Source organism: Liolophura sinensis, chromosome 1 (assembly GCF_032854445.1).
Source record: "Liolophura sinensis isolate JHLJ2023 chromosome 1, CUHK_Ljap_v2, whole genome shotgun sequence".
In the NCBI taxonomy this organism is placed as follows: domain Eukaryota; kingdom Metazoa; phylum Mollusca; class Polyplacophora; order Chitonida; family Chitonidae; genus Liolophura; species Liolophura sinensis.
The window spans coordinates 2,111,388-2,136,177 of NC_088295.1; the positions used below are offsets into that span (position 1 = coordinate 2,111,388).

Consider the following 24,790-nt stretch of genomic DNA (forward strand, 5'->3'; position numbering starts at 1 on the left):
GTATGTATTTGATACCCTTCTTATGTTTTATTTCTCCACCAGGAGGCAGCACTGCAGGGTAATCTGATCTCTATATGTCTGGAACAGTTGACGGACTCGCACTCTCAACTCCGCCAGTGGCTGGCTATCTGTCTAGGCAAGGTAAGGGCAGACCTCACTACAGGCTAGCTTGATCTCTGTGTGTCTGGACAAGGTAAGGGGTAACTACATTTCAGGTTAACCTGATCTCTGTATGTCTAGGCAAGGTAAGGGCTGACCTCGCATTGTCAGGTGCATTGATTGGCCTTTGTCAGGTTATAATACTGCTATGTCGTGTTTGTCAAGTGTATTGATGTGTGGTTCTCTTTGTCAGGTTATAATACCGCTATGTGGTTGTGTTTGTCAAGTGTATTGATGTGTGGTTCTCTATCTCAGGTTATAATACCGCTATAGTGTTGTGTTTGTCAAGTGTATTGATGTGTGGTTCTCTATCTCAGGTTATAATACTGCTGTGTGGTTGTGTTTGTCAGGTGTATTGATGTGTGGTTCTCTATCTCAGGTTATAATACCGCTATGTGGTTGTGTTTGTCAAGTGTATTGAGGTGTGGTTCTCTATCTCAGGTTATAATACCGCTATGTGGTTGTGTTTGTCAAGTGTATTGATGTGTGGTTCTCTATCTCAGGTTATAATACCGCTATGTGGTTGTGTTTGTCAGGTGTGGACCCAGTTTGACCCTGCCCGGTGGTGTGGGGTGAGAGACAGTGCTCACGAGAAACTCCACAAGATGTTGTCTGACCCTATCCCTGAGGTAAGAAATGTGGTAAATACATGTAGCCATGTATTTAAAGGTCAATATTTGCCTGTGGAAATCATATTTTTAATGATTTTAAACTGGATTGTGGTTTAAGTATTCTGTGCTCCCTAACCCTTGTCTAATGTGTCTTTCAGGTTAGAGCAGCTGCAGTTTTCGCCCTGGGGACTTTTATCTCTAACTGTACCCAGCGTAGCGACCACGCTAACAACATTGACCTTGGGGTTGGGATGAAGCTGATAGGTGTCCTGCAGGATGGAAGCCCCTTAGTCAGGAAGGTGGGTCTTAGCTCAGCATGGATGATACTGATGACCACAAGAATGGCATGGATGATACTGATGACCATAGACATGGCAGGGATGATACTGATGACCTAAACTTCAGGGATGATACTGATGACCATAAACATGTCAGGGATGATACTGATGACCATAAACATGTCAGTGATGATATTGATGACCATAAACATGTCAGGGATGATACTGATGACGATAAACATGTCATTGATGATATTGATGACCATAAACATGTCAGGGATAATATTGATGACCACAAGCATGGCAGGAATGATACTGATGACCATAATCATGGCAGGAATGATAACGATGACCATAAACATTGCAGGGATGATACTGATGACCACAAGCATGGCAGGAATGATACCGATGACCATAATCATGGCAGGAATGATACCGATGACCATAAACATTGCAGGCATGATACTGATGATCATAAACATGTCAGGGATGATACTGATGACCATAAACATTGCAGGGATGATACCGATGACCATAAACATTGCAGGGATGATACTGATGACCATAAACATGTCTGGGATGATACTGATGACCATAAACATGTCAGGGATAATATTGATGACCACAAGCATGGCAGAAATGATACTGATGACCATAAACATGTCTGGGATGATACTGATGGCCACAAGCATGGCAGGAATGATACTGATGACCATAAACATTACAGGGATGATACTGATGACCATAAACATTGCAGGGATTATACTGATGACCATAAACATGTCAGGGATAATATTGATGACCACAAGCATGGCAGGGATGATACTGATGACCACAAACATGTCAGGGATGATACTGATGACCATAGACATGTCAGGGATAATATTGATGACCACAAGCATGGCAGGAATGATACTGATGACCATAGACATGTCAGGGATAATATTGATGACCACAAGCATGGCAGGAATGATACTGATGACCATAGACATGGCAGAGATAATATTGATGACCACAAGCATGGCAGGAATGATACTGATGACCATAGACATGGCAGAGATAATATTGATGACCACAAGCATGGTAGGGATGATACTGATAACATATGTATATGTGTGTTGTGAAGTTGAGATCTTTGTAATTGAAGTTGAGCTGTGTGCTGATGAGAAGTTGAACTCTGTGTTGATAAAGTTGAGCTGTATGTTAAGAAGTAGAGCTGCGTGTTGATGAGAAATTGAGCTGAGTGTTGATGAGAGTTGAGCTGTGTGTTGATGAAGTTGGGCTTTGTGTGTGTTGATGAGAATTTGAGCTGCATGGTGATGAGCCTTGTGTTAATGAGAAGGTCAGCTGTGTGTGGAGAAGTTATTACCAGAACTTTGATCATTTTTGTACAGGAGCTGGCTGTGGCTTTCTCAGGGCTGGTTGTCCAGTTTGAGAGTCAGTTTGCTGCCATTGCCCATCAGTTCATCGAGGAAGAGAGGACAAAGGAGACGAACAGTGCAATGGTGGCCGCGGTGCTCCGGGTGGGTGGAATCTAGTGACATCTGGTGGCAGCTCTGGTAATCCCTCCCACAGTTGTCCACAGTTAACCCTCAGTCAGTGCCCGCAATGCACAGGGCACAGGCCACTTGCGTCTTCACACCCCCCCCCCCCCCCCCATGCATGAAAGCCCATCTTTTCTTTATGTTATAACATTGATATGTTGACAGCATGTGCCCGCAGCGTGCAATTTTATGTATGTTGTACAGATAACTTTGTACTATTTGACACCCTGGATCTCTTTGTTGGATTTTTCGTTCTGTTGTTGCCAGATTTTTGTGAACGAAGCATGTTTCTTCATTCAAGTGCTGTTTTTTTTTTGTTTTTTTTTAAGAACACGATATCAAAACGTGAATTTCACCAGACGATCAAATTGTGGTCAGTTTCAAAGGTCCCATCTTCATTTGATGGATTACATTTTAAATTTAATAGTGTATTATCTACACTCATCTTCATCAGTTAGTGTTTTGGGGTGTGAAATAAAAAAAAAACCCACTAAATTCCATTGCCTTATTTCAAAAGTGTGGATGACCTGTCTTTGAGTAGATTACTAATACAGCCGTAGAGATGCTGTCAGCATTTAGAACTAACCCAGAGTGAGTCAGTTACTTAACATTTTTGCAGTTATGCTTTTTCAGGTTGTGGTTAACAGTTAACAGTGTGTAACAAATTTTGTCCCGAGTAACAGACAAATGTGTTACAGTTGTAATGTATTTTAATTAAAAAAACACATGCGTTAAACTCTTCAAGACTATAACATTTCTATAAAGTTTGCTAAGCAAGCATTGTGTCAGTGTATCTGGATTTTGTAAATAAGGGTAAATTTTTCTATTTGTACATGATTGGTTTATGTTTATTCCCTTTGATCTTTAAATAAAATAACATATACTAATTTTCAGTTCAGTGGAGACAAAATGAGTTGCTATTTCCACTAAGCTGTCTCACAGAGTACATACAGGATATATCCCAATAGACTACCCTTTAATATGTTCTTTGATACATCACAGTAATGGGCGGGAGGACATGACTACCTGTAATCATCTAACCTATAGCTAATTTAATACTGTATGTGTAAATTTCCATTGCTAAATTCAAATAATATTTTAACAGCATGAAGGAAGTAAAAAAAGTATTGCTTGCTAACATCATTGAAATGCATTTAACCTGAATGTTTGAAAATAAATAATCTGAAAGGCAATTCTAATTATAAACATTGCATAGTAGTGGTGCAAAAAACTGAAAATACTTCTTACAGACTTTGTTCACATTAAGCCATAATGATTCATTCTTACAGACTTCAGAACACTGGTGTAATATTTGTGCTATAGAGTTATTTGATTCAACCGTACATGTAAATGTAGAAATGTAAAGTGTGTTTAAATGATAAAGTGAAATTTCACCTGTGTGTTTGTATACCTGTAGGAGTGCCAGTGTTGTGTGTTTGTATACCTGCAGAGATCCAGTGTTTTGTGTTTGTATACCTGTAGGAGTGCCAGTGTTGTGTTTTTGTACCTGTAGGAGTGCCTGTGTTGTGTGTTTGTGTACCTGTAGGAGTGCCAGTGTTGTGTTTTGTGTACCTGTAGGAGTGCCAGTGTTGTGTGTTTGTATACCTGCAGAGAGCCAGTGCTGTGTGTTTGTATACCTGTAGGAGTGCCAGTGTTGTGTGTTTGTATACCTGTAGGAGTGCCAGTGTTGTGTGTTTGTGTACCTGTAGGAGTGCCATTGTTGTGTGTTTATATACCTGTAGGAGTGCCAGTGTTGATCAGAACATTGTGTTGGCTTTAACTGTGCTTTTGCTGTTGTCACTCCATACAGCATGACTTTTGTTTCAGATGGCCTCTTGCACTCAGGGAGCCTTACCATCAAACGCACTTCCTCCAAAACCAGCCTTAAGGGCTTTTTTACGTCCCCAGCTCAAAGTAAGCTTCTCTTACTGATTTACCTGTTCCTATGTGTATGGATATATATATATATATATATATATATATATATATATATATATATATATATATACTCCTTACCTATAATGCAACCCAAAAATACTGACGCCAGTAACCATACTATATAGTCCATCACCTCAACCCAAGCACATTGACATCATCTGTAACATTGATATACCATCCACTACCTCAAGAATTCTGTATGTACAGTATCTCCGCTGTCGTGCTTTATAAAGAGCTGGGTCCACCAGCAACCTGCGGATGGCCATAGGTTTCCCCGGGCTATGCCTGGTTTCAACCCACCATAATGCTGGCCGTCGTCGTATAAGTGAAGTATTTTTGAGTGCGGTGTAAAACACCAATCAAATAAATCAAATAAATATAAAGAGCTGGGTCCAGTGGTTCTAGTGTGTATGAGGATTTCAACCTGTACTTGATTACAGTACCAGTGGTTCTAGTGTGTATGAGGATTTCAGCCTGTACATGATTACAGTACCAGTGGTTCTAGTGTGTATGAGGATTTCAATCTGGACTTGATTACAGTACCAGTGGTTCTAAGGATGTGTGAGGATTTCATCCTGACCTTGTTTACAATATCAGGGTCTTACAATATCAGGGCATTACAATGTCAGGCTGTAATTAAGAAGGTCTGCCAGCTACATGTGGATGGTCACGGGTTTCCCCCGGGTTCTGCCTGGTTTCCTCCTGCCATAATGCCGTTGTATAAGTGAAATATTCTTGAGTATGGCATAAAACACCAATCAAATAAATAAATAAATAAACATTGTCAGGGTATTACAATGTCAGGGTATCACAATACCACTGTATTACAATATCACTGTATTACAGTATCAGGGTATTACAATGTCAAGGTATTACAATGTCAAGGTATTACAATATCAGTGTATTACAATGTCAAGGTATTACAATGTCAAAGTATTACAATATCAGTGTATTACAATGTCAAGATATTACAATATCAGTATATTACAATATCAGTGTATTACAATATCAGGGTATCACAATATATTATCATCGGCATTTGTAAGTGCAGATGATTTAATGCAGTTTTAAATTACTGGAGCCTGCTCTTGTCTGGGTATATGTACATGTATTCTGTTTTAATGATGGTGTTGTGTACATGTACTCGGTTCACATTACCTTCAGTTCAGTTTTGTAGCTTGAGAACAAATTTGTGTAAATCACTGTACATTGTGGCATGTGTGTTGGTGATGTGTTGAGCTGCCACCAGATGGTAAGTATGAACATGATGACAAGGTTACAGAATGAGAGAGTTACTCAGTGACAGAGTTCTAGAATGACATGACATCAGCTGACATAGAGATGACATTCCTCACATGTTCAGGGAATGACTACTGTTTCACAAGGTGAGCACCACACCCAAACTGACTATCTTGACAATAACCTAAATGTGCCATACATTGTACATATAATTCAGGGTTTGTACAGACCTACATGTACAGGTCTATGGAGAGAAGGGTATCATTTGAAGCATCTGTACAGACAAATCTTACTTATATACTGGACTGGACTGGACTGGATAGTCAGTTAAGTATGACTGACGTGGGGAATTTGGTGGTTGTGACATCTGGCTGCTCCATCTGACTGCTCCATCTGGCTGCTCCATCTGACTGCTCCATCTGACTGCTCCATGCGACTGCTCCGTCTGACTGCTCCATGCGACTGCTCCATGTGGGTGCTCCATCTGACTGCTCCATCTGACTGGTCCATGCGACTGCTCCATGTGGCTGCTCCATCTGACTTCTCCATCTGGCTGCTCCTTGTGACTGCTCCATCTGACTGCTCCATTTGACTGCTCCATCTGGCCGCTCCATTTGACTGCTCCATTTGACTGCTTATGTGGCTGCTCCATCTGACTGCTCCATCTGACTGCTCCATCTGACTGCTCCATGCGACTGCTCCATGTGGGTGCTCCATCTGACTGCTCCATCTGACTGGTCCATGCGACTGCTCCATGTGGCTGCTCCATCTGACTTCTCCATCTGGCTGCTCCTTGTGACTGCTCCATCTGACTGCTCCATCTGACTGCTCCATTTGACTGCTCCATCTGGCCGCTCCATTTGACTGCTCCATTTGACTGCTTATGTGGCTGCTCCATCTGACCGGTCCATCTGGCTGCTCCATCCGGCTGCTCCGTTTGACTGCTCCATCCGGCTGCTCCGTTTGACTGCTCCATCCGGCTGCTCCGTTTGACTGCTTATGTGGCTGCTCCATCTGACCGGTCCATCTGGCTGCTCCATCTGACTGCTCCATCCGGCTGCTCCGTTTGACTGCTCATGTGGCTGCTCCATCTGGCTGCTCCATCTGACTGGTTCATGTGGCTGCTCCATGTGACTTCTCCATCTGACTTCTCCATCCGACTGCTCCATTTGACTGCTCCATGTGGCTGCTCCATCTGACTTCTCCATGTGGCTGCTCCATCTGACTTCTCCATGTGGCTGCTCCATCTGACTGCTCCATCTGGCTGCTTCATGTGACTGCTCCATTTGACTGCTCCATCTGGCTGCTCCATCATCAATGCGGTCGCTGTGAGTTCAAGTCCAGGTCAAGCTGGGTTCCTCTGAGGACGTACGTGGGAAGATCTGTCAGCAACCTGTGGATGGTTGTGGGTTTCCCCCGGGCGGTGTCCAGTTTCCACCCACCCTAATGCTGCCCGGCGTTGTATAAGGGAAATATTCTTGAGTACGGCATAAAACACCAATCAGATAAATAAATCTGGCTGCTCCATGTGACTGGAGCTACTTATCAGCAGAGCTGTGTTTCCAGTATTTATACCTGTCTTGTTTTTTTTCAATTAGCTGTCAACATCATGCCCGTGCCACCTATCATGACCTATAGCTCCAGTGGAAGTTTTGAGAGCTCTGGCAGTGTGGATGTGCCTTCCACAGGCAGCGGTATGCGGAGGGTCTCCTCCAGCTCTTCCATCGCAGGAACGACGGCTGTCAGCCTGAACAACGTGTACGCCAATGTGTGGAAGGCCCTGATCCAACTGACCCTTGACCCTAGTCCAGACGTAGCAGAACTCTCCAAGGACCTGGTGAATGGCATCAAGCTAAAGGTCAGAACCTTGGTCAGAACAGCCAGCTACACTGAATTTATTTATTTGCCTATTTGGTTGCTGTTTTTATCATAACTGTCATTGATAGTTACATGTAGGTTGAGTAAACTAAAGAGTGGAGGAAACCAGACAACCCCTGGTGACACCCTCTGCCCAGATTACAAGGAATGTGAACATAGCGGTGATGTACCTGTGAAGTCTGAGCCAGGAGCTGGGCATGAACAGGGTGCCCACATTGACATGGGTGCGGGTTACTTTGAGGACATTTAGTCATTAGTCATTAGTCATTAGTTTGATGTATTGTAGGTTGTGGTTTGAAGGGTTGTACAAATTTAGCTAGAAAGTGTGATTCAGTCAAATTTGACATCTACTGATTGTATTTATGAATCAAAATTGAAGCATCCAAGTATATGTAAGTGTTAAATTGTAAAAGTGTGAACTTTGTAAAGAGCAGTGTAAGGGAGTGTTACTGGCTTTTCTGGAGTATGTTAACTGTGTAAAGGGCAGTGTAAGGGAGAGTTACTGGCTATTCTGGAGTGTATTAACTGTGTGAAGGGCAGTGTAAGGGAGTGTTACTGACTCTTCTGGAGTGTATTAACTGTGTAAAGGGCAGTGTAAGGGAGTGTTACTGACTCTTCTGGAGTGTATTAACTGTGTAAAGGGCAGTGTAAGGGAGTGCTGGGGAATATTAACTGTGTAAAGGGCAGTGTAAGGGGTGTTACTTACTCTTCTGGAGTATATTAACTGTGTAAAGGGCAGTGTAAGGGAGTGCTGGGGAATATTGACTGTGTAAAGGGCAGTGTAAGGGAGTGCTGGGGAATATTGACTGTGTAAAGGGCAGTGTAAGGGAGTGCTGGGGAATATTGACTGTGTAAAGGGCAGTGTAAGGGAGTGCTGGGGAATATTGACTGTGTACAGGGCAGTGTAAGGGAGTGTTAGCCACTCTTCTGGAGCATATTAACTGTGTAAAGGGCAGTGTAATGGAGTGCTGGGGAATATTGACTGTGTAAAGGGCAGTGTAAGGGAGTGCTGGGGAATATTGACTGTGTAAAGGGCAGTGTAAGGGAGTGCTGGGGAATATTGACTGTGTAAAGGGCAGTGTAAGGGAGTGCTGGGGAATATTGACTGTGTACAGGGCAGTGTAAGGGAGTGTTAGCCACTCTTCTGGAGTATATTAACTGTGTACAGGGCAGTGTAAGGCAGTATCAGTGACTTATTCTGTCTGTGTTTTCAGGCGATGGTCAGTGCTCGACCAAAACAAGTGTTACAGAACTCATCAAGCTCTCACTCTGCTCCCTCTAGTCCCTCCACTCGACCGAGTCATCTACCTGAGTAAGTACACCTGTACTTGTCCTCACCAAGCTTTCACACTGCTCCCTCCAGTCTCTTTACGCCACAGAGTCACCTGTCTGAGTAAGTACACCTGTACTTGTCCTCATTTAGCTCTCACACTGCTCCCTCTGATCTCTTCACACCACAGAATCACCTGTCTGAGTAAGTACACCTGTACTTGTCCTCATTAAGCTCTCACACTGCTTCCTCCAGTCTTTTCACACTATAGAGTCTCCCGCCTGAGTAAGTACACTTGTACTTGTCCTCATCAAGCTCTCACTCTGCTCCCTCCAGTCCTTTCACATGACAAAGTCACCTTTCTGAGTAAGTACACCTGTACTTGTCCTCACCAAGCTTTCACTCTGTTCCTTCAAATCTCTTCACACCACAGAGTCACCTGTCTGAGTAAGTACACCTGTACTTTTCCTCACCAAGCTTTGACTCTGTTCCTTCCAATCTCTCCACACCACAGAGTCACCTGTCTGAGTAAGTACACCTGTACTTGTTCTCACCAAGCTCTCACACTGCTCCCTCCAATCTCTTCACAGCACAGAATCACCTGCCCGAGTGAGTACACCTGAACAGGTCCTCATCAAGCTCTCACTCTGCTCCCTCAAGTCCTTTCACAGGACAGTCACCTGCCTTAGTAAGTACACCTGTACTTGTCCTCACCAAGCTCTCACACTGCTCTCTCCAGTCTCTTCACACCACAGAATCACCTGCCCGAGTGAGTACACCTGAACAGGTCCTCATCAAGCTCTCACTCTGCTCCCTCAAATCCTTTCACATGACAAAGTCACCTGCGTGAGTAAGCACATTGTACTTGTCCTCACCAAGCTCTCACTCTGTTCCCTCCAGTCCCTCCACACAACAGTCACCTGTCTGAGTCAATACACCTGTACTTGTCGTCATCCAGCTCTCATTCTGTTCCCTCCAGTTTCTTCACACCACCAAGTCACCTTTCTGAGTAAGTACACCTGTACTTGTCCTCATCAAGCTCTCATTCTGCTCCCTCCAGTCCTTTCACATGACAAAGTCACCGGCCTGAGAAAGTACAACTGTGCTTATCCTCACCAAGCTTTCACTCTGTTCCTTCCATCTCTTCACACCACAGAGTCACCTGTCTGAGTAAGTACACCTGTACTTGTCCTTTCACTCTGTTCCTTCCAATCTCTTCACACCACAGAGTCACCTGTCTGAGTAAGTTCACCTGTGCTTGCCCTCATTTAGCTCTCACACTGCTCCCCCTAATCTCTTCACACCACAGAATCACCTGTCTGAGTAAGTACACTTGTACTTGTCCTCACCAAGCTCTCACTCTGTTCCTTCCAATCTCTCCACACCACAGAGTCACCTGTCTTAGTAAGTACACTTGTACTTGTCCTCACCAAGCTTTCACTCTGTTCCTTCCAATCTCTTCACACCACAGAGTCACCAGTCTGAGAAAGTACACCTGTACTTGTCCTCACCAAGCTTTCACTCTGCTCCCTCCAATCCTTTCACATGACAAAGTCACTGGCCTGACTAAGTACACCTGTACTTGTCCTTTCACTCTGTTCCTTCCAATCTCTTCACACCACAGAGTCACCTGTCTGAGAAAGTACACCTGTACTTGTCCTCACCAAGCTTTCACTCTGCTCCCTCCAATCCTTTCACATGACAAAGTCACTGGCCTGACTAAGTACACCTGTACTTGTCCTTTCACTCTGTTCCTTCCAATCTCTTCACACCACAGAGTCACCTGTCTGAGTAAGTACACCTGTACTTGTCCTTTCACTCTGTTCCTTCCAATCTCTTCACAGCACAGAGTCACCTGTCTGAGTAAGTTCCCCTGTGCTTGTCCTGATTTAGCTCTCACACTGCTCCCCCCAATCTCTTCACACCACAGAATCACCTGCCGAGTGAGTACACCTGAAGAGGTCCTCTTCAAGCTCTCACTCTGTTCCCTCCAGTCCTTTCACATGACAAAGTCACCTGTCTTAGTAAGTACACCTGTACTTGTCCTCACCAAGCTCTCGCACTGCTCCCTCAGATCTCTTCGCACCACAGAGTCACCTGTCTGAGTAAGTACACCTGTACTTGTCCTCATTAAGCTCTCACACTGCTTCCTCCTGTGTCTCCCTCAGGTGAGTAAGTACACCTGTACTTGTCCTCATCAAGCTCTCACTCTGCTCCCTCAAGTCCTTTCACATGACAAAGTCAACTGCCTTAGTAAGTACACCTGTACTTGTCCTCACCAAGCTCTCACACTGCTCCCTCCAATCTCTTCACACCACAGAATCACCTGCCCGAGTGAGTACACCTTAACAGGTCCTCATCAAGCTCTCACACTGCTCCCTCAAGTCCTTTCACATGACAAAGTCACCTGCCTTAGTAAGTACACCTGTACTTGTCCTCACCAAGCTCTCACACTGCTCCCCCCAATCTCTTCACACCACAGAATCACCTGCCCGAATGAGTACACCTGAACAGGTCCTCATCAAGCTCTCACTCTGCTCCCTCAAGTCCTTTCACATGACAAAGTCACCTTTCTGAGTAAGTACACCTGTACTTTTCCTCACCAAGTTCTCACACTGCTCCCTCCAATCTCTTCACAGCACAGAATCACCTGCCCGAGTGAGTACACCTGAATAGGTCCTCATCAAGCTCTCACTCTGCTCCCTCAAATCCTTTCACATGACAAAGTCACCTTTCTGAGTAAGTACACCTGTACTTGTCCTCACCAAGCTCTCACACTGCTCTCTCCAGTCTCTTCACACAACGGTCACCTGTCTGAGTCAATACACCTGTACTTGTCGTCATCCAGCTCTCATTCTGTTCCCTCCAGTTTCTTCACACCACCAAGTCACCGGCCTGAGTAAGTACACCTGTACTTGTCCTCACCAAGCTCTCATTCTGCTCCCTCCAGTCCTTTCACATGACAAAGTCACCGGCCTGAGAAAGTACAACTGTGCTTATCCTCACCAAGCTTTCACTCTGTTCCTTCCAATCTCTTCACACCACAGAGTCACCTGTCTGAGTAAGTACACCTGTACTTGTCCTTTCACTCTGTTCCTTCCAATCTCTTCACACCACAGAGTCACCTGTCTGAGTAAGTTCACCTGTGCTTGCCCTCATTTAGCTCTCACACTGCTCCCCCTAATCTCTTCACACCACAGAATCACCTGCCCGAGTGAGCACACCTGAACAGGTCCTCATCAAGCTCTCACTCTGTTCCCTCCAGTCCTTTCACATGACAAAGTCACCTGTCTTAGTAAGTACACCTGTACTTGTCCTCACCAAGCTCTCGCACTGCTCCCTCTAATCTCTTCACACCACAGAGTCACCTGTCTGAGAAAGTACACCTGTACTTGTCCTCATTAAGCTCTCACACTGCTTCCTCCAGTCTCTCCACACTACAGAGTCACCTGCCTGAGTAAGTACACCTGTACTTGTCCTCATTTAGCTCTCACTCTGCTCCCTCCAATCTCTTCACACCACAGAATCACCTGCCTGAGTAAGTACACCTGTACTTGTCCTCATCAAGCTCTCACACTGCTTCCTCCAGTCTCTCCACACTACAGAGTCACCTGCCTGAGTAAGTACACCTGTACTTGTCCTCATTTAGCTCTCACACTGCTCCCTCCAATCTCTTCACACCACAGAGTCACCTGCCTGAGTAAGTACACCTGTACTTGTCCTCATCAAGCTCTCACTCTGCTCCCTCCAGTCCTTTCACATGACAAAGTCACCTGCCATAGTAAGTACACCTGAACAGGTCCTCATCAAGCTCTCACACTGCTCCCTCCAATCTCTTCGCACCACAGAATCACCTGCCCGAGTGAGTACACCTAAACAGGCCCTCACCAAGCTCTCACTCTGCTCCCTCAAATCCTTTCACATGACAAAGTCATCTGCCTTAGTAAGTACACCTGTACTTGTCCTCACCAAGCTCTCACACTGCTCCCTCCAGTCCTTTCACATGACAAAGTCATCTGCCTTAGTAAGTACACCTGTACTTGTCCTCACCAAGCTCTCACACTGCTCCCTCCAATCTCTTCACACCACAGAATCACCTGCCCGAGTGAGTACACCTAAACAGGCCCTCACCAAGCTCTCACTCTGCTCCCTCAAATCCTTTCACATGACAAAGTCACCTGCCTTATTAAGTACACCTGAACAGGTCCTCACCAAGCTCTCACACTGCTCCCTCCTATCTCTTCACAGCACAGAATCACCTGCCCCAGTGAGTACACCTGAACAGGTCCTCATCAAGCTCTCACTCTGCCCCCTCAAATCCTTTCACATGACAAAGTCACCTGTCTTAGTAAGTACACCTGTACTTGTCCTCACCAAGCTCTCACACTACTCCCCCTAATCTCTTTACAGCACAGAATCACCTGCCCGAGTGAGTACACCTGAACAGGTCCTCATCAAGCTCTCACTCTGCTCCCTCAAGTCCTTTCACATGACAAAGTCACCTGCCTGAGTAAGCACATTGTACTTGTCCTCACCAAGCTCTCACTCTGTTCCCTCCAGTCCCTCCACACAACAGTCACCTGTCTGAGTCAATACACCTGTACTTGTCATCCAGCTCTCATTCTGTTCCCTCCAGTTTCTTCACACCACTGAGTCACCTTTCTGAGTAAGTACACCTGTACTTGTCCTCATCAAGCTCTGACTCTGCTCCCTCCAGTTCCTCCACATGACACCTGTCTTTGTAAGTACAGACGTACTCCGCAACACCTGTCTGAATAGGTACAGCTTCAGTTGTCCTCACATTACAGTGGAATACACTTAACAGTCAGACAGATGCGCAGCTAGCCTGGAAGGAGAGGAGGAAGTTAGAACTCATTCATTCTAGCAATCTGTTTTTTCTTTTGTAAATGAAGTGATAAGTTCCAAAGACATCAGGTTATAAATTTTGTGAACGTTTATTAACTTATCTACTGATGTGGTCTTGTGATGCATGTATGTGATATATGATGGGTTTTTGGCCACTGATATTTGGAATCTTGATGATATTTCTTGTCCTTTTCCAGGAGTCCTCCACATAATGGTCCTCCTAACATTGTGGACACTGGTGGTGCCCCCACACTACATTCTCCCACCAGGGGAGGTAACCCAGCTGTCCCATACTCCACACAGTTTTCTCGCTCTCGGAAGATCTTTGATAAGGGTCCTAACTTGGTTAATGTAACAGTGAGTGAATTTTGACAAAGTATACTTCATGTATTGGTTTAAAGGGTAGTCGTGAAATGAAATAAATCAGATATCTTGATAGATGCCTGTATTGTGTTACCAGATGTGTTTGTCATTACCAAATGTGTGTGTGTCGTTACCAGATGTGTGTCACTACCAGATGTGTGTCACTACCAGATGTGTGTATGTGTCATTACCAGATGTGTGTTTGTCATTACCAGATGTGTGTGTCGTTACCAGATGTGTGTTTGTTGTTACCAGATGTGTGTTTGTTGTTACCAGATGTCTGTTTGTTGTTACCAGATATGTGTGTCATTACCAGATGTGTGTTTGTCGTTACCAGATGTGTGTCAGATGCAGATGTGTGTCATTACCAGATGTGTGTGTGTGTGTGTGTCATTACCAGATGTGTGTGTGTTTGTCATTACCAGATGTGTTTGTGGTTACCAGATGTGTGTGTGTGTTCATTACCAGATGTGTGTGTATGTGTCATTACCAGATGTGTGTTTGTCATTACCAGATGTGTGTTTGTCGTTACGAGATGTGTTTGTAGTTACCAGATGTGTGTTTGTCGTTACCAGATGTGTGTGTCATTAACAGATGTGTGTTTGTCGTTACCAGATGTGTGTTATCAAAAGATGTATGTCTTTACCAGATGTGTGTGTCGTTACCAGATGTATGTGTTTGTCATTACCAGACGTGTTTGTGGTTACCAGATGTGTGTGTGTTATTACCAGATGTATGTGTCGTTACCAGATGTGTATATGTCATTGCCAGATGTGTGTGTCATTACCAGATGTGTGTATCATTACTATGTGTGTGTGTGCCATTACCAGATATGTTTATCATTACTATGTGTGTGTGTGTGTGTCATTACCAGATATGTGTATCATTACTATGTGTGTGTGTGTGTCATTACCAGATATGTGTATCATTACTATTTGTGTGTGTGGCATTACCAGCTGTATGTATCATTACTATGTGTGTGTGTGGCATTACCAGCTGTGTGTATCATTACTAGGCTTGGGTGGCATTAACAGCTCTGTGTGGCATTACAACATGTGGCTGTCATTATCAGATGTCTATCATTCCCTGATCTGTGTGTCATTTCAAGCTCTGTGTGTTTATTATGAGGTGTATGTGTCATTACCAGATGTGTGTGTCATTACCAGATGTGGGTGTTTTTTGCAGATTGATGAACATGAGGAGGAGAACGCCGAGCCTAAGTGGGTCAAGGCCATCACAACAGATTTCTTCCAGTGGTGTTGTCGCCAGTTTGCGCGCCCGGTGAAATGTGTCAAGTCCGAGAAGGATCCGGAGAGCGTGTTTCACCAGCAAAGGCAGTTTAGGTTCATGAGAAATCGGGGGCTGAGGGCTGAGGGCAGGGAGGAGCAACGCAGGGCAGGTAATGTACATTGGAAGAGGTAATGTATGTGGGGGGGAGGGATGAGCAGCATAGGGCAGGGAGGGGCAGTGCAGAACAGGTAATGTGTGTGGGAGAAGGAGGAGCAGGACAGAGCAGGCAATATGTGTGTGGGGGAGGGAGGGGCAGCACAGAACAGGTAATGTGTGTGGGAGAAGGAGGAGCAGGGCAGAGCAGGTAATGTGTGTGGGGGAGGGAGGGGCAGCACAGAACAGGTAGTGTGTGTGGGGAAGGGAGGGACAGCACAGAACAGGTAATGTGTGTGGGAGATGGAGGAGCAGGGCAGAGCCAGTAATGTGTGTGGGAGAGGGAGGGGCAGTGCAGAACAGGTAATGTGTGTTGGAGAAGGAGGAGCAGGGCAGAGCAGGTAATGTGTGTGGGGGAGGGAGGAGCAGGGCAGAGCAGGTAATGTGTGTGGGGGAGGGAGGGGCAGCACAGAACAGGTAATGTGTGTGGGAAAGGGAGGGACAGCACAGAACAGGTAATGTATGTGGGAGATGGAAGAGCAGGGCAGAGCAGGTAATGTGTGTGGGGGAGGGAGGAGCAGCGCAGAGCGCAGAACAGGTAATGTGTGTTGGGGAGGAAGGAGCAAGGCAGAACAGGTAATGTGTGTGGGGGAGGGAGGGGCAGCACAGAACAGGTAATGTGTGTGGGAGAGGGAGGAGCAGGGCAGAACAGGTAATGTGTGTGGGGGAGGGAGGAGCAGCACAGAACAGGTAATGTGTGTGGGAGAGGGAGGAGCAGCACAGAACAGGTAATGTGTGTGGGAGAGGGAGGAGCAGGGCAGAACAGGTAATGTGTGTGGGGGAGGGAGGGGCAGCACAGAACAGGTAATGTGTGTTAGAGAGGGAGGGGCAGCACAGAACAGGTAATGTGTGTGGGAGAGGGAGGGGCAGCACAGAACAGATAATGTGTGTGGGGGAGGGAGGGGCAGCACAGAACAGGTAATGTGTGTTAGAGAGGGAGGGGCAGCACAGAACAGGTAATGTGTGTGGGGGAGGGAGGGGCAGCACAGAACAGGTAATGTGTGTGGGAGAGGGAGGGGCAGCACAGAACAGATAATGTGTGTGGGGGAGGGAGGGGCAGCACAGAACAGATAATGTGTGTTAGAGAGGGAGGGACAGCACAGAACAGATAATGTGTGTGGGAGAGGGAGGGGCAGCACAGAACAGATAATGTGTGAGGGGGAGGGAGGGGCAGCACAACAGGTAATGTGTGTGGGGGAGGGAGGGAGGGGCGTGAGGGGCAGCACAGAACAGGTAATGTGTGTGGGTGAGGGAGGAGCTGCGCAGAACAGGTAATGTGTGTGTGTGTGAGGCGGTGGGCTTTTTTCAGTTTCAGATGGTCACTGGTAGTGTACATGTAGGCAGTGATTTCTTTTTAGATTTCTGTAGACAATACAAATGATGTTTTTGTTCTTTCTTTTTGGTCTTTGTATTTGTTGGGTGAGTAGTAGACAGTGAGTGTTGTAAATTAGTAACCATAACTAACAGCTTCCTACCATTGTTACCATGGTTGGGACAAGTTGTTTCTAGACACCATATCAAAGTCTGTTTTCTCTTACAGGTTTTAACCGACTGGATGATCAGATCTTCGTCAATCGTAATCCGGGTGTACCCTGTGCAATCAAGTTCCATGGTTACGAGCCTCACCTGGCTGTAGCTGATCGGGAAGGGGTCAGGTAAGGTACACAGGAAAGTAGCTTGTGATAATGGCAGTATGACAGATATACTGAAGGTGTAAGGCTGAGGTAAGGTGTTCAGGAAGGTACTTTGTGATAATGGCAGTATGACAGGTATACTGAAGGTGTTAGGCTTAGGTAGAGTGTCTCCTGTTCCCTGTGTTACTTGTGTTGACACTGATGTAAGGCCCGGGTAGAGTGTCTCCTGTTCCCTGTGTTACTTGTGTTGACACTGATGTAAGGCCCGGGTAGAGTGTCTCCTGTTCCCTGTGTTACTTGTGTTGACACTGATGTAAGGCCCGGGTAGAGGGTCTCCTGTTCCCTGTGTTACTTGTGTTGACACTGATGTAAGGCCCGGGTAGAGTGTCTCCTGTTCCCTGTGTTACTTGTGTTGACACTGATGTAAGGCCCGGGTAGAGTGTCTCCTGTTCCCTGTGTTACTTGTGTTGACACTGATGTAAGGCCCGGGTAGAGTGTCTCCTGTTCCCTGTGTTACTTGTGTTGACACTGATGTAAGGCCCGGGTAGAGTGTCTCCTGTTCCCTGTCAACCTGACACTTGTGTTCATACTGATGTTATTTCTCGTAGGGCTCATATGTGTCAGGGAACTTAAGACTTCCTCTGTAAGTCATAAACTGCAAGTGGCTTAAAATCCAAACTCAGTGCAGGAAAGATCTCAAATTGTGGTTAATACATTGTTCTGTAGTAAAGAATCAGTCAACAAATTTTAAACTTTGGAGAGCAGAGCGTTTTAATTGTTTAATTACAAGCGTTTAAATTTTTAAACTTGATAAATATGGGGCCAAATGAAGTATTAGAACCTCATTTCTCAGCCTGTTTTGTTACAGTATCTGGGACTGGGAATCAGGCACCAAGCTGAGCTATCTGCAGAATGACAACCCGAAACACTCCAAGATCACCTGCATGGAGTACATGAATGCTCATGACATCCCGCTCCTCATGTGTGGCTCAGGTTAGCTCCCTTGTTTTCACACAGTCAGCTAATGGGAGTGCCTTTCACATTGGAGGCTGTGCTTGTGCTAGCCTTTTTTTTTTCCTTTCACCGATGTGACAAAACTGGTCAGAAATTTTTTAGCCATTTTGACAATCATATAGTCACAATAATATCCACATGTGAACAGAAAATCAAAGGAAAGCGGTCAATTAATCAAGAAGTATCAGACACGACTCTCACCAGTGCAGTCGCTGCTCAGACTGGCTTCCTCTCCGGTTAGTCATATGCCTGCAGATGATTTCAGGTTTTCCTCAGCCACCGTCATATAAGTGAAATCTTTTTTAGTACAGCATGAAACACCAGTCAGATAAACAAATGGAAGAACGTGAAGTTAACAGTTGCAATTCCGACCTGTCCCTGCCCACTTCTCCCAAAAAGAGTTCATTGGTAACAGGACCACATGGTTAACTTTTCACGCCCATGTTTTTCACACGCGTGATGGTGCTTGTGTAAAGGAGAGCAACTCAAGACACAGATGCATGTAAAGGCCAACAGACTGGAAGCTTTTCCTACAATATTTCCCTTGACTGGGCAGTACATGCATACACACGTACAGACCAAAGTTCTGTAATTTTCGTTTTGATGATGGAATGGTCTCGCTCCCCACACAGTATTGAATAAAAAGGAAGATGTCTTTAAAGCCAAACATTCTTGTCACATGGTAGGATGATATTGCTTGGCCAGGGTGGTGATCAGTAGCACTAGCGCAGCAAGAGGGACTTATTTCCCCGCCTAAAGTAGATCATAATAAACTGTGTGTTGTACTCTTCATGCCAGCTCATGCAATGATGATTTGTGGGCAAAGTGGTGAGATTGTATCAATCCTACAAGAAAGCAGTGGTGAATCTGGCTCAAACCCAAGTCCCTTTGCATGGGCAAAGATCCTCCATTCGGCAGACACTTGTGGATAGCATAACTTTGTTTGAGATATTAATCATACCACAAGTCACAAATTAGGCCTAATTTTTCATCACCTTTCCATCTGTATGTTACTTACATATGAGACAATTCTTTTCCTGAAAATCCAAAATAAATGAAAGAACGGATAATGCAACATCCATTGTTGTTTTAAATGCATGTTTCGCATCTGCAGTGACTACAGCATTGTATCAATGGTGAGCCAAGATGCAGTAGCTACAGCATTGTATCCATGGTGAGTCAAGATGCAGTAGCTACAACGTTGTATCCATGGTGAGTCAAGATGCAGTAGCTACAGCATTGTATCCTTGGTGAGTCAAGATGCAGTAGCTACAGCATTGTATACATGGTGAGTCAAGATGCAGTAGCTACAGCATTGTATCCATGGTGAGTCAAGATGGAGTGCTAGTTGTTATATCCATGGTGAGGTAAGATGCAGTGCTGCTTGTTGTATCCATGGTGAGTCAAGATGCAGTGCTGCTTGTTGTATCCATGGTGAGTCAAGATGCAGTGCTGCTTGTCATATCCATGGTGAGTCAAGATGCAGTGCTGCTTGTCATATCCATGGTGAGTCAAGATGCAGTGCTGCTTGTCGTATCCATGGTGAGTCAAGATGCAGTGTTGCTTGTTGAAATGTCTACATTAAAATGTATTGAGCTTCATCTGAGTATTTTAGCATGCTATTTTATTGTTTTTTTTGTGTATTGTGTGTAGATGATGGCACTGTTCGAGTGTGGAGGAATTTTGTCCGAGATTCTGGTGAGGCTAAGGAGCTGGTCACGTCATTCCAGGCTCTGTCAGACATGTTACCTCTGTCAAGAGGTGAGTACACCTGGTGTCTATCACACAGGTAAATATGATTGACAGGACAGTCGAGAGACTGTGTCAGACATGTTACCTCTGTCAAAAGGTGAGTACACCTGGTGTCTATCACACAGGTAAACATGGCTGACAGGAAGGTAGAGAGAGACTCTGTCAGACACGTTACCTCTGTCAAGAGGTGAGTACACCTGGTGTCTATCACACAGGTAAATATGATTGACAGGACGGTTGAAAGACTGTGTCAGACATGTTACCTCTGTCAAGAGGTGAGTACACCTGGTGTCTATCACACAGGTAAAGATGGCTGACAGGAAGGTAGAGAGAGACTCTGTCAGACACGTTACCTCTGTCAAGAGGTGAGTACACCTGGTGTCTGTCACACAGGTAAAGATGGCTGACAGGAAGGTAGAGAGAGACTCTGTCAGACATGTTACCTCTGTCAAGAGGTGAGTACACCTGGTGTCTATCACACAGGTAAATATGATTGACAGGACGGTCGAGAGACTGTGTCAGACATGTTACCTCTGTCAAAAGGTGAGTACACCTGGTGTCTATCACACAGGTAAATATGATTGACAGGACGGTCGAGAGACTGTGTCAGACATGTTACCTCTGTCAAGAGGTGAGTACACCTGGTGTCTGTCACACAGGTAAACATGGCTGACAGGAAGGTAGAGAGAGACTGTGTCAGACATGTTACCTCTGTCAAGGGGTGAGTACACCTGGTGTCTGTCACACAGGTAAAGATGGCTGACAGGAAGGTAGAGAGAGACTCTGTCAGACATGTTACCTCTGTCAAGAGGTGAGTACACCTGGTGTCTATCACACAGGTAAATATGATTGACAGGACGGTCGAGAGACTGTGTCAGACATGTTACCTGTGTCAAGAGGTGAGTACACCTGGTGTCTGTCACACAGGTAAAGATGGCTGACAGGAAGGTAGAGAGAGACTCTGTCAGACATGTTACCTCTGTCAAGAGGTGAGTACACCTGGTGTCTATCACACAGGTAAATATGATTGACAGGACGGTCGAGAGACTGTGTCAGACATGTTACCTCTGTCAAAAGGTGAGTACACCTGGTGTCTGTCACACAGGTAAAGATGGCTGACAGGAAGGTAGAGAGAGACTCTGTCAGACATGTTACCTGTGTCAAGAGGTGAGTACACCTGGTGTCTATCACACAGGTAAATATGATTGACAGGACGGTCGAGAGACTGTGTCAGACATGTTACCTCTGTCAAGAGGTAAGTACACCTGGTGTTTGTTACACAGGTAAACATGATTGACAGGAAGGTAGAGAGAGACTCTGTCAGACATGTTATCTCTGTCAAGAGGTGAGTACACCTGGTGTGTTTTACACAGGTAAACATGGCTGACAGGAAGGGAGAGAGACTGTCAGATTTGTTACCTCTGTCAAGATGTGAGTACACCTGGTGTGTGTTACACAGATAAACATGATTGACAGTACAGTAGAGAGAGAGACTGTGTCAGACATGTTATCTCTGTCAAGAGGTAAGTACACCTGGTGTCTGTTACACAGGTAAACATGATTGACAGGACAGTCAAGAGACTGTGTGAGACATGTTATCTCTGTCAAGAGGTGAGTACACCTGGTGTGTGTTACACAGGTAAACACGGCTGACAGGAAGGGAGAGAGACTGTCAGATTTGTTACCTCTGTCAAGAGGTAAGTACACCTTGTGTGTGTTACACAGGTAAACATGGCTGACAGGAGGGTAGAGAGACTGTCAGATATGTTACCTCTGTCGAGGTGAGTACACCTGGTGTGTGTTACACAGGTAAACATGGCTGACAGGAGGGTAGAGAGACTGTCAGATATGTTACCTCTGTCAAGAGGTAAGTTCACTTGGTGAGTGTTACACAGGTAAACATGATTGACAGGACGGTACAAAGAGTGTGTCAGACATGTTATCTCTGTCAAGAGGTGAGTACACCTGATGTGTGTTACACAGGTAAACATGGTTGACAGGACAGTACAGAGAGTGTGTCAGACATGTTATCTCTGTCAAGAGGTGAGTACACCAGGTATGTGTTACACAGGTAAACATGATTGACAGGAAGGTAGAGAGAGACTCTGTCAGACATGTTATCTCTGTCAAGATGTGAGTACACCTGGTGTGTGTTACACAGGTAAACATGATTGACAGTACAGTAGGGAGACATGTTACCTCTGTGAAGATGTGAGTACACCTGATGTCTGTTACCCAGGCAAACATGATTGACAGGAAGGTAGAGAGAGACTCTGTCAGACATGTTATCTCTGTCAAGAGGTGAGTACACCTGATGTCTGTTACACAGGTAAACATGATTGATAGGAAGGAAGAGAGTGCTAAAGGCGAAGATCATGTAAAATAATGGTTGAATTCACATCTGGCAATTATATTGTAGTTGTTTTCAAAACCGTTGTCTTTTTTGGAGCAGGTTTGTAATTTCTCATGGATGAGTGTGGAGTTTGTCACTGACACTGTGTTTATGTGTATCTACAGGTGCCGGCATGGTGGCTGATTGGGAGCAGGGCTCCGGCATTCTCCTTACTTCTGGGGATGTTCGTATCGTCCGGGTGTGGGACACAAGCAAAGAGATGAAGGTCCAGGTACGCATGTCTCATTTACCAAAACTACATGAAACACATATCTAATATTCAATTATGCACATAGCTCATTTTATATTCCTTGGTTGTTAATATGCCAGAACGGCGCAGTGACCCAGGAGCCTCTCACCAATACTGTCACTGTGAGCTACAGTGCAGCTCATGCTGTCTTTATGGGTTTCCCATTGTCTCTGCTCGGTTTTCCTCCCACCATAATGCTGGGCAGAATTGTACATGTATAAGTGAAATATTCTTGAGTATGACATGAAACACCAATCAAATAAATAAATTCCTCAATTTTTTAAGTATGATGATATCAGCTGTCACTGGAGAAGAAGAAGCTGAAGAAAACAGTCATAATGATGGGCAGGCCTATTAGGTGAATATTTCTGTATGCCCTAGCTGTTAATATTCTTGAGGCATTGTTGAGAATGAGCAGTTGACAGTTTGTGCACCCTTGGGTTCTGTGAACACCACTAGGCTTCCACCAGTATGGTGTGTACCCCTGTAGGTCACCTGTGGTGGTTTCCCCGGGCCACCCCAGCTTTTTCTCCGCCTAGAACTAATGACCATTGAATAAGTGAAAAATGTCATTATGATGTGAAACAGTAGTGAGATAAATAAATGTTGGTGTGTGTGACAGGACATCCCGACTGGTGCGGACAGCTGTGTGAGCAGCCTGGCATGTGACTCTCTGGGCAGGTCCCTCCTCATAGCAGGCTGTGGGGATGGAACTGTCCGCCTGTTTGACCGTAGAATGGCACCAGCAGAATGGTAAGTTACTCCTTCCTGGTCCATCTGCGCTTGTGAATTATTCCTTCCTGGTCCATCTGCAGTGGTAAGTTACTCCTCCCTGGTCCATCAACAGTGGTAAGTTACTCCTTCCTGGTCCATCTGGGCTTGTGAATTATTCCTTACTGGTCCATCTACAGTGGTAAGTTACTCCTCCCTGGTCCATCAACAGTGGTAAGTTACTCCTCCCTGGACCATCCACAGTAATAAGTTACTCCTTCCAAGTCAGTTAAGGGTGGTGACTACACTTTCCTAAGGGATTGTAAATTACTCCTTCTTGGTCCATCATGTATTTGACCCATCTGCATGTGATGACCCTCACTGTGTGTGTCACCTGTATTTGTCAGTCGTGATGACCTTCACTATGTGTGTCACCTGTATTTGTCTGTCGTGATGACCCTCACTATGTGTGTCACCTGCATTTGTCAGTTGTGATGACCCTCACTGTGTGTGTCACCTGTATTTGTCAGTCGTGATGACCTTCACTGTGTGTGTCACCTGTATTTGTCAGTCGTGATGACCCTCACTATGTGTGTCACCTGTATTTGTCAGTCGTGTGATGGCCTTCACTGTGTGTGTCACCTGTATTTGTCAGTTGTGTGATGACCTCACTATGTGTGTCACCTACATTTGTCAGTCATGTGATGACCCTCACTGTGTGTGTCACCTGCATTTGTCCATCGTGTGATGACCTTCACTGTGTGTGTCACCTGTATTTTTCATTTGTGTGATGACCCTCACTGTGTGTGTCACCTGTATTTGTCAGTTGTGTGATGACCTTCACTGTGTGTGTCACCTACATTTGTCCGTTGTGTGATGACCCTCACTGCGTGTCACCTGTATTTGTCAGTCGTGTGATGACCCTTACTATGTGTGAGACCTGTATTTGTCTGTCGTGTGATGACCCTCACTATGTGTGTCACCTGCATTTGTCAGTCATGTGATGACCCTCGCTATGTGATTCACCTGTATTTGTCAGTCGTGATGACCCTTACTGTGTGTGTCACCTGCATTTGTCAGTCGTGTGATTAAGTTCACTGTGTGTGTCACCTGTATTTGTCAGTCGTGATGACCCTCACTGTGTGTGTCACCTGCATTTGTCAGTCGTGTGATGACCTTCACTATGTGTGTCACGTGTATTTTTCAGTCGTGATGACCCTCACTGTGTGTGTCACCTGTATTTGTGTGTCGTATGATGACCTTCACTGTGTGTGTCACCTGTATTTGTCAGTCATGTGATGACCCTCACTATTTGTGTCACCTGCATTTGTCAGTCGTGTGATGACCCTCTCTGTGTGTGTTGCACATTTGTCAGTTGTGTGATAACCCCCACTGGGTCTGTCATGTGTATTTGTCAGTCATGTAATGACCCTCATTGTGCATGTTAC

The 24,790-nt window shown here is 45.3% G+C and overlaps 1 protein-coding gene across 1 annotated transcript in view; it reads left to right on the top strand.

Annotated features, from left to right (window-relative positions):
• The window catches only part of LOC135471610 (regulatory-associated protein of mTOR-like), a 75,905-nt gene that overhangs the window by 45,115 nt on the left and 6,000 nt on the right, over nucleotides 1-24,790 (top strand). Inside the window, 15 exon segments of the mRNA XM_064750905.1 lie at nucleotides 43-141; nucleotides 696-788; nucleotides 929-1,069; nucleotides 2,443-2,565; nucleotides 2,568-2,607; nucleotides 4,420-4,506; nucleotides 7,368-7,627; nucleotides 8,862-8,959; nucleotides 13,981-14,140; nucleotides 15,332-15,545; nucleotides 17,130-17,244; nucleotides 18,092-18,216; nucleotides 19,891-19,998; nucleotides 22,507-22,613; nucleotides 23,254-23,384. Of these exon segments, the coding sequence (XP_064606975.1) occupies nucleotides 43-141; nucleotides 696-788; nucleotides 929-1,069; nucleotides 2,443-2,565; nucleotides 2,568-2,607; nucleotides 4,420-4,506; nucleotides 7,368-7,627; nucleotides 8,862-8,959; nucleotides 13,981-14,140; nucleotides 15,332-15,545; nucleotides 17,130-17,244; nucleotides 18,092-18,216; nucleotides 19,891-19,998; nucleotides 22,507-22,613; nucleotides 23,254-23,384 (1,901 nt within the window).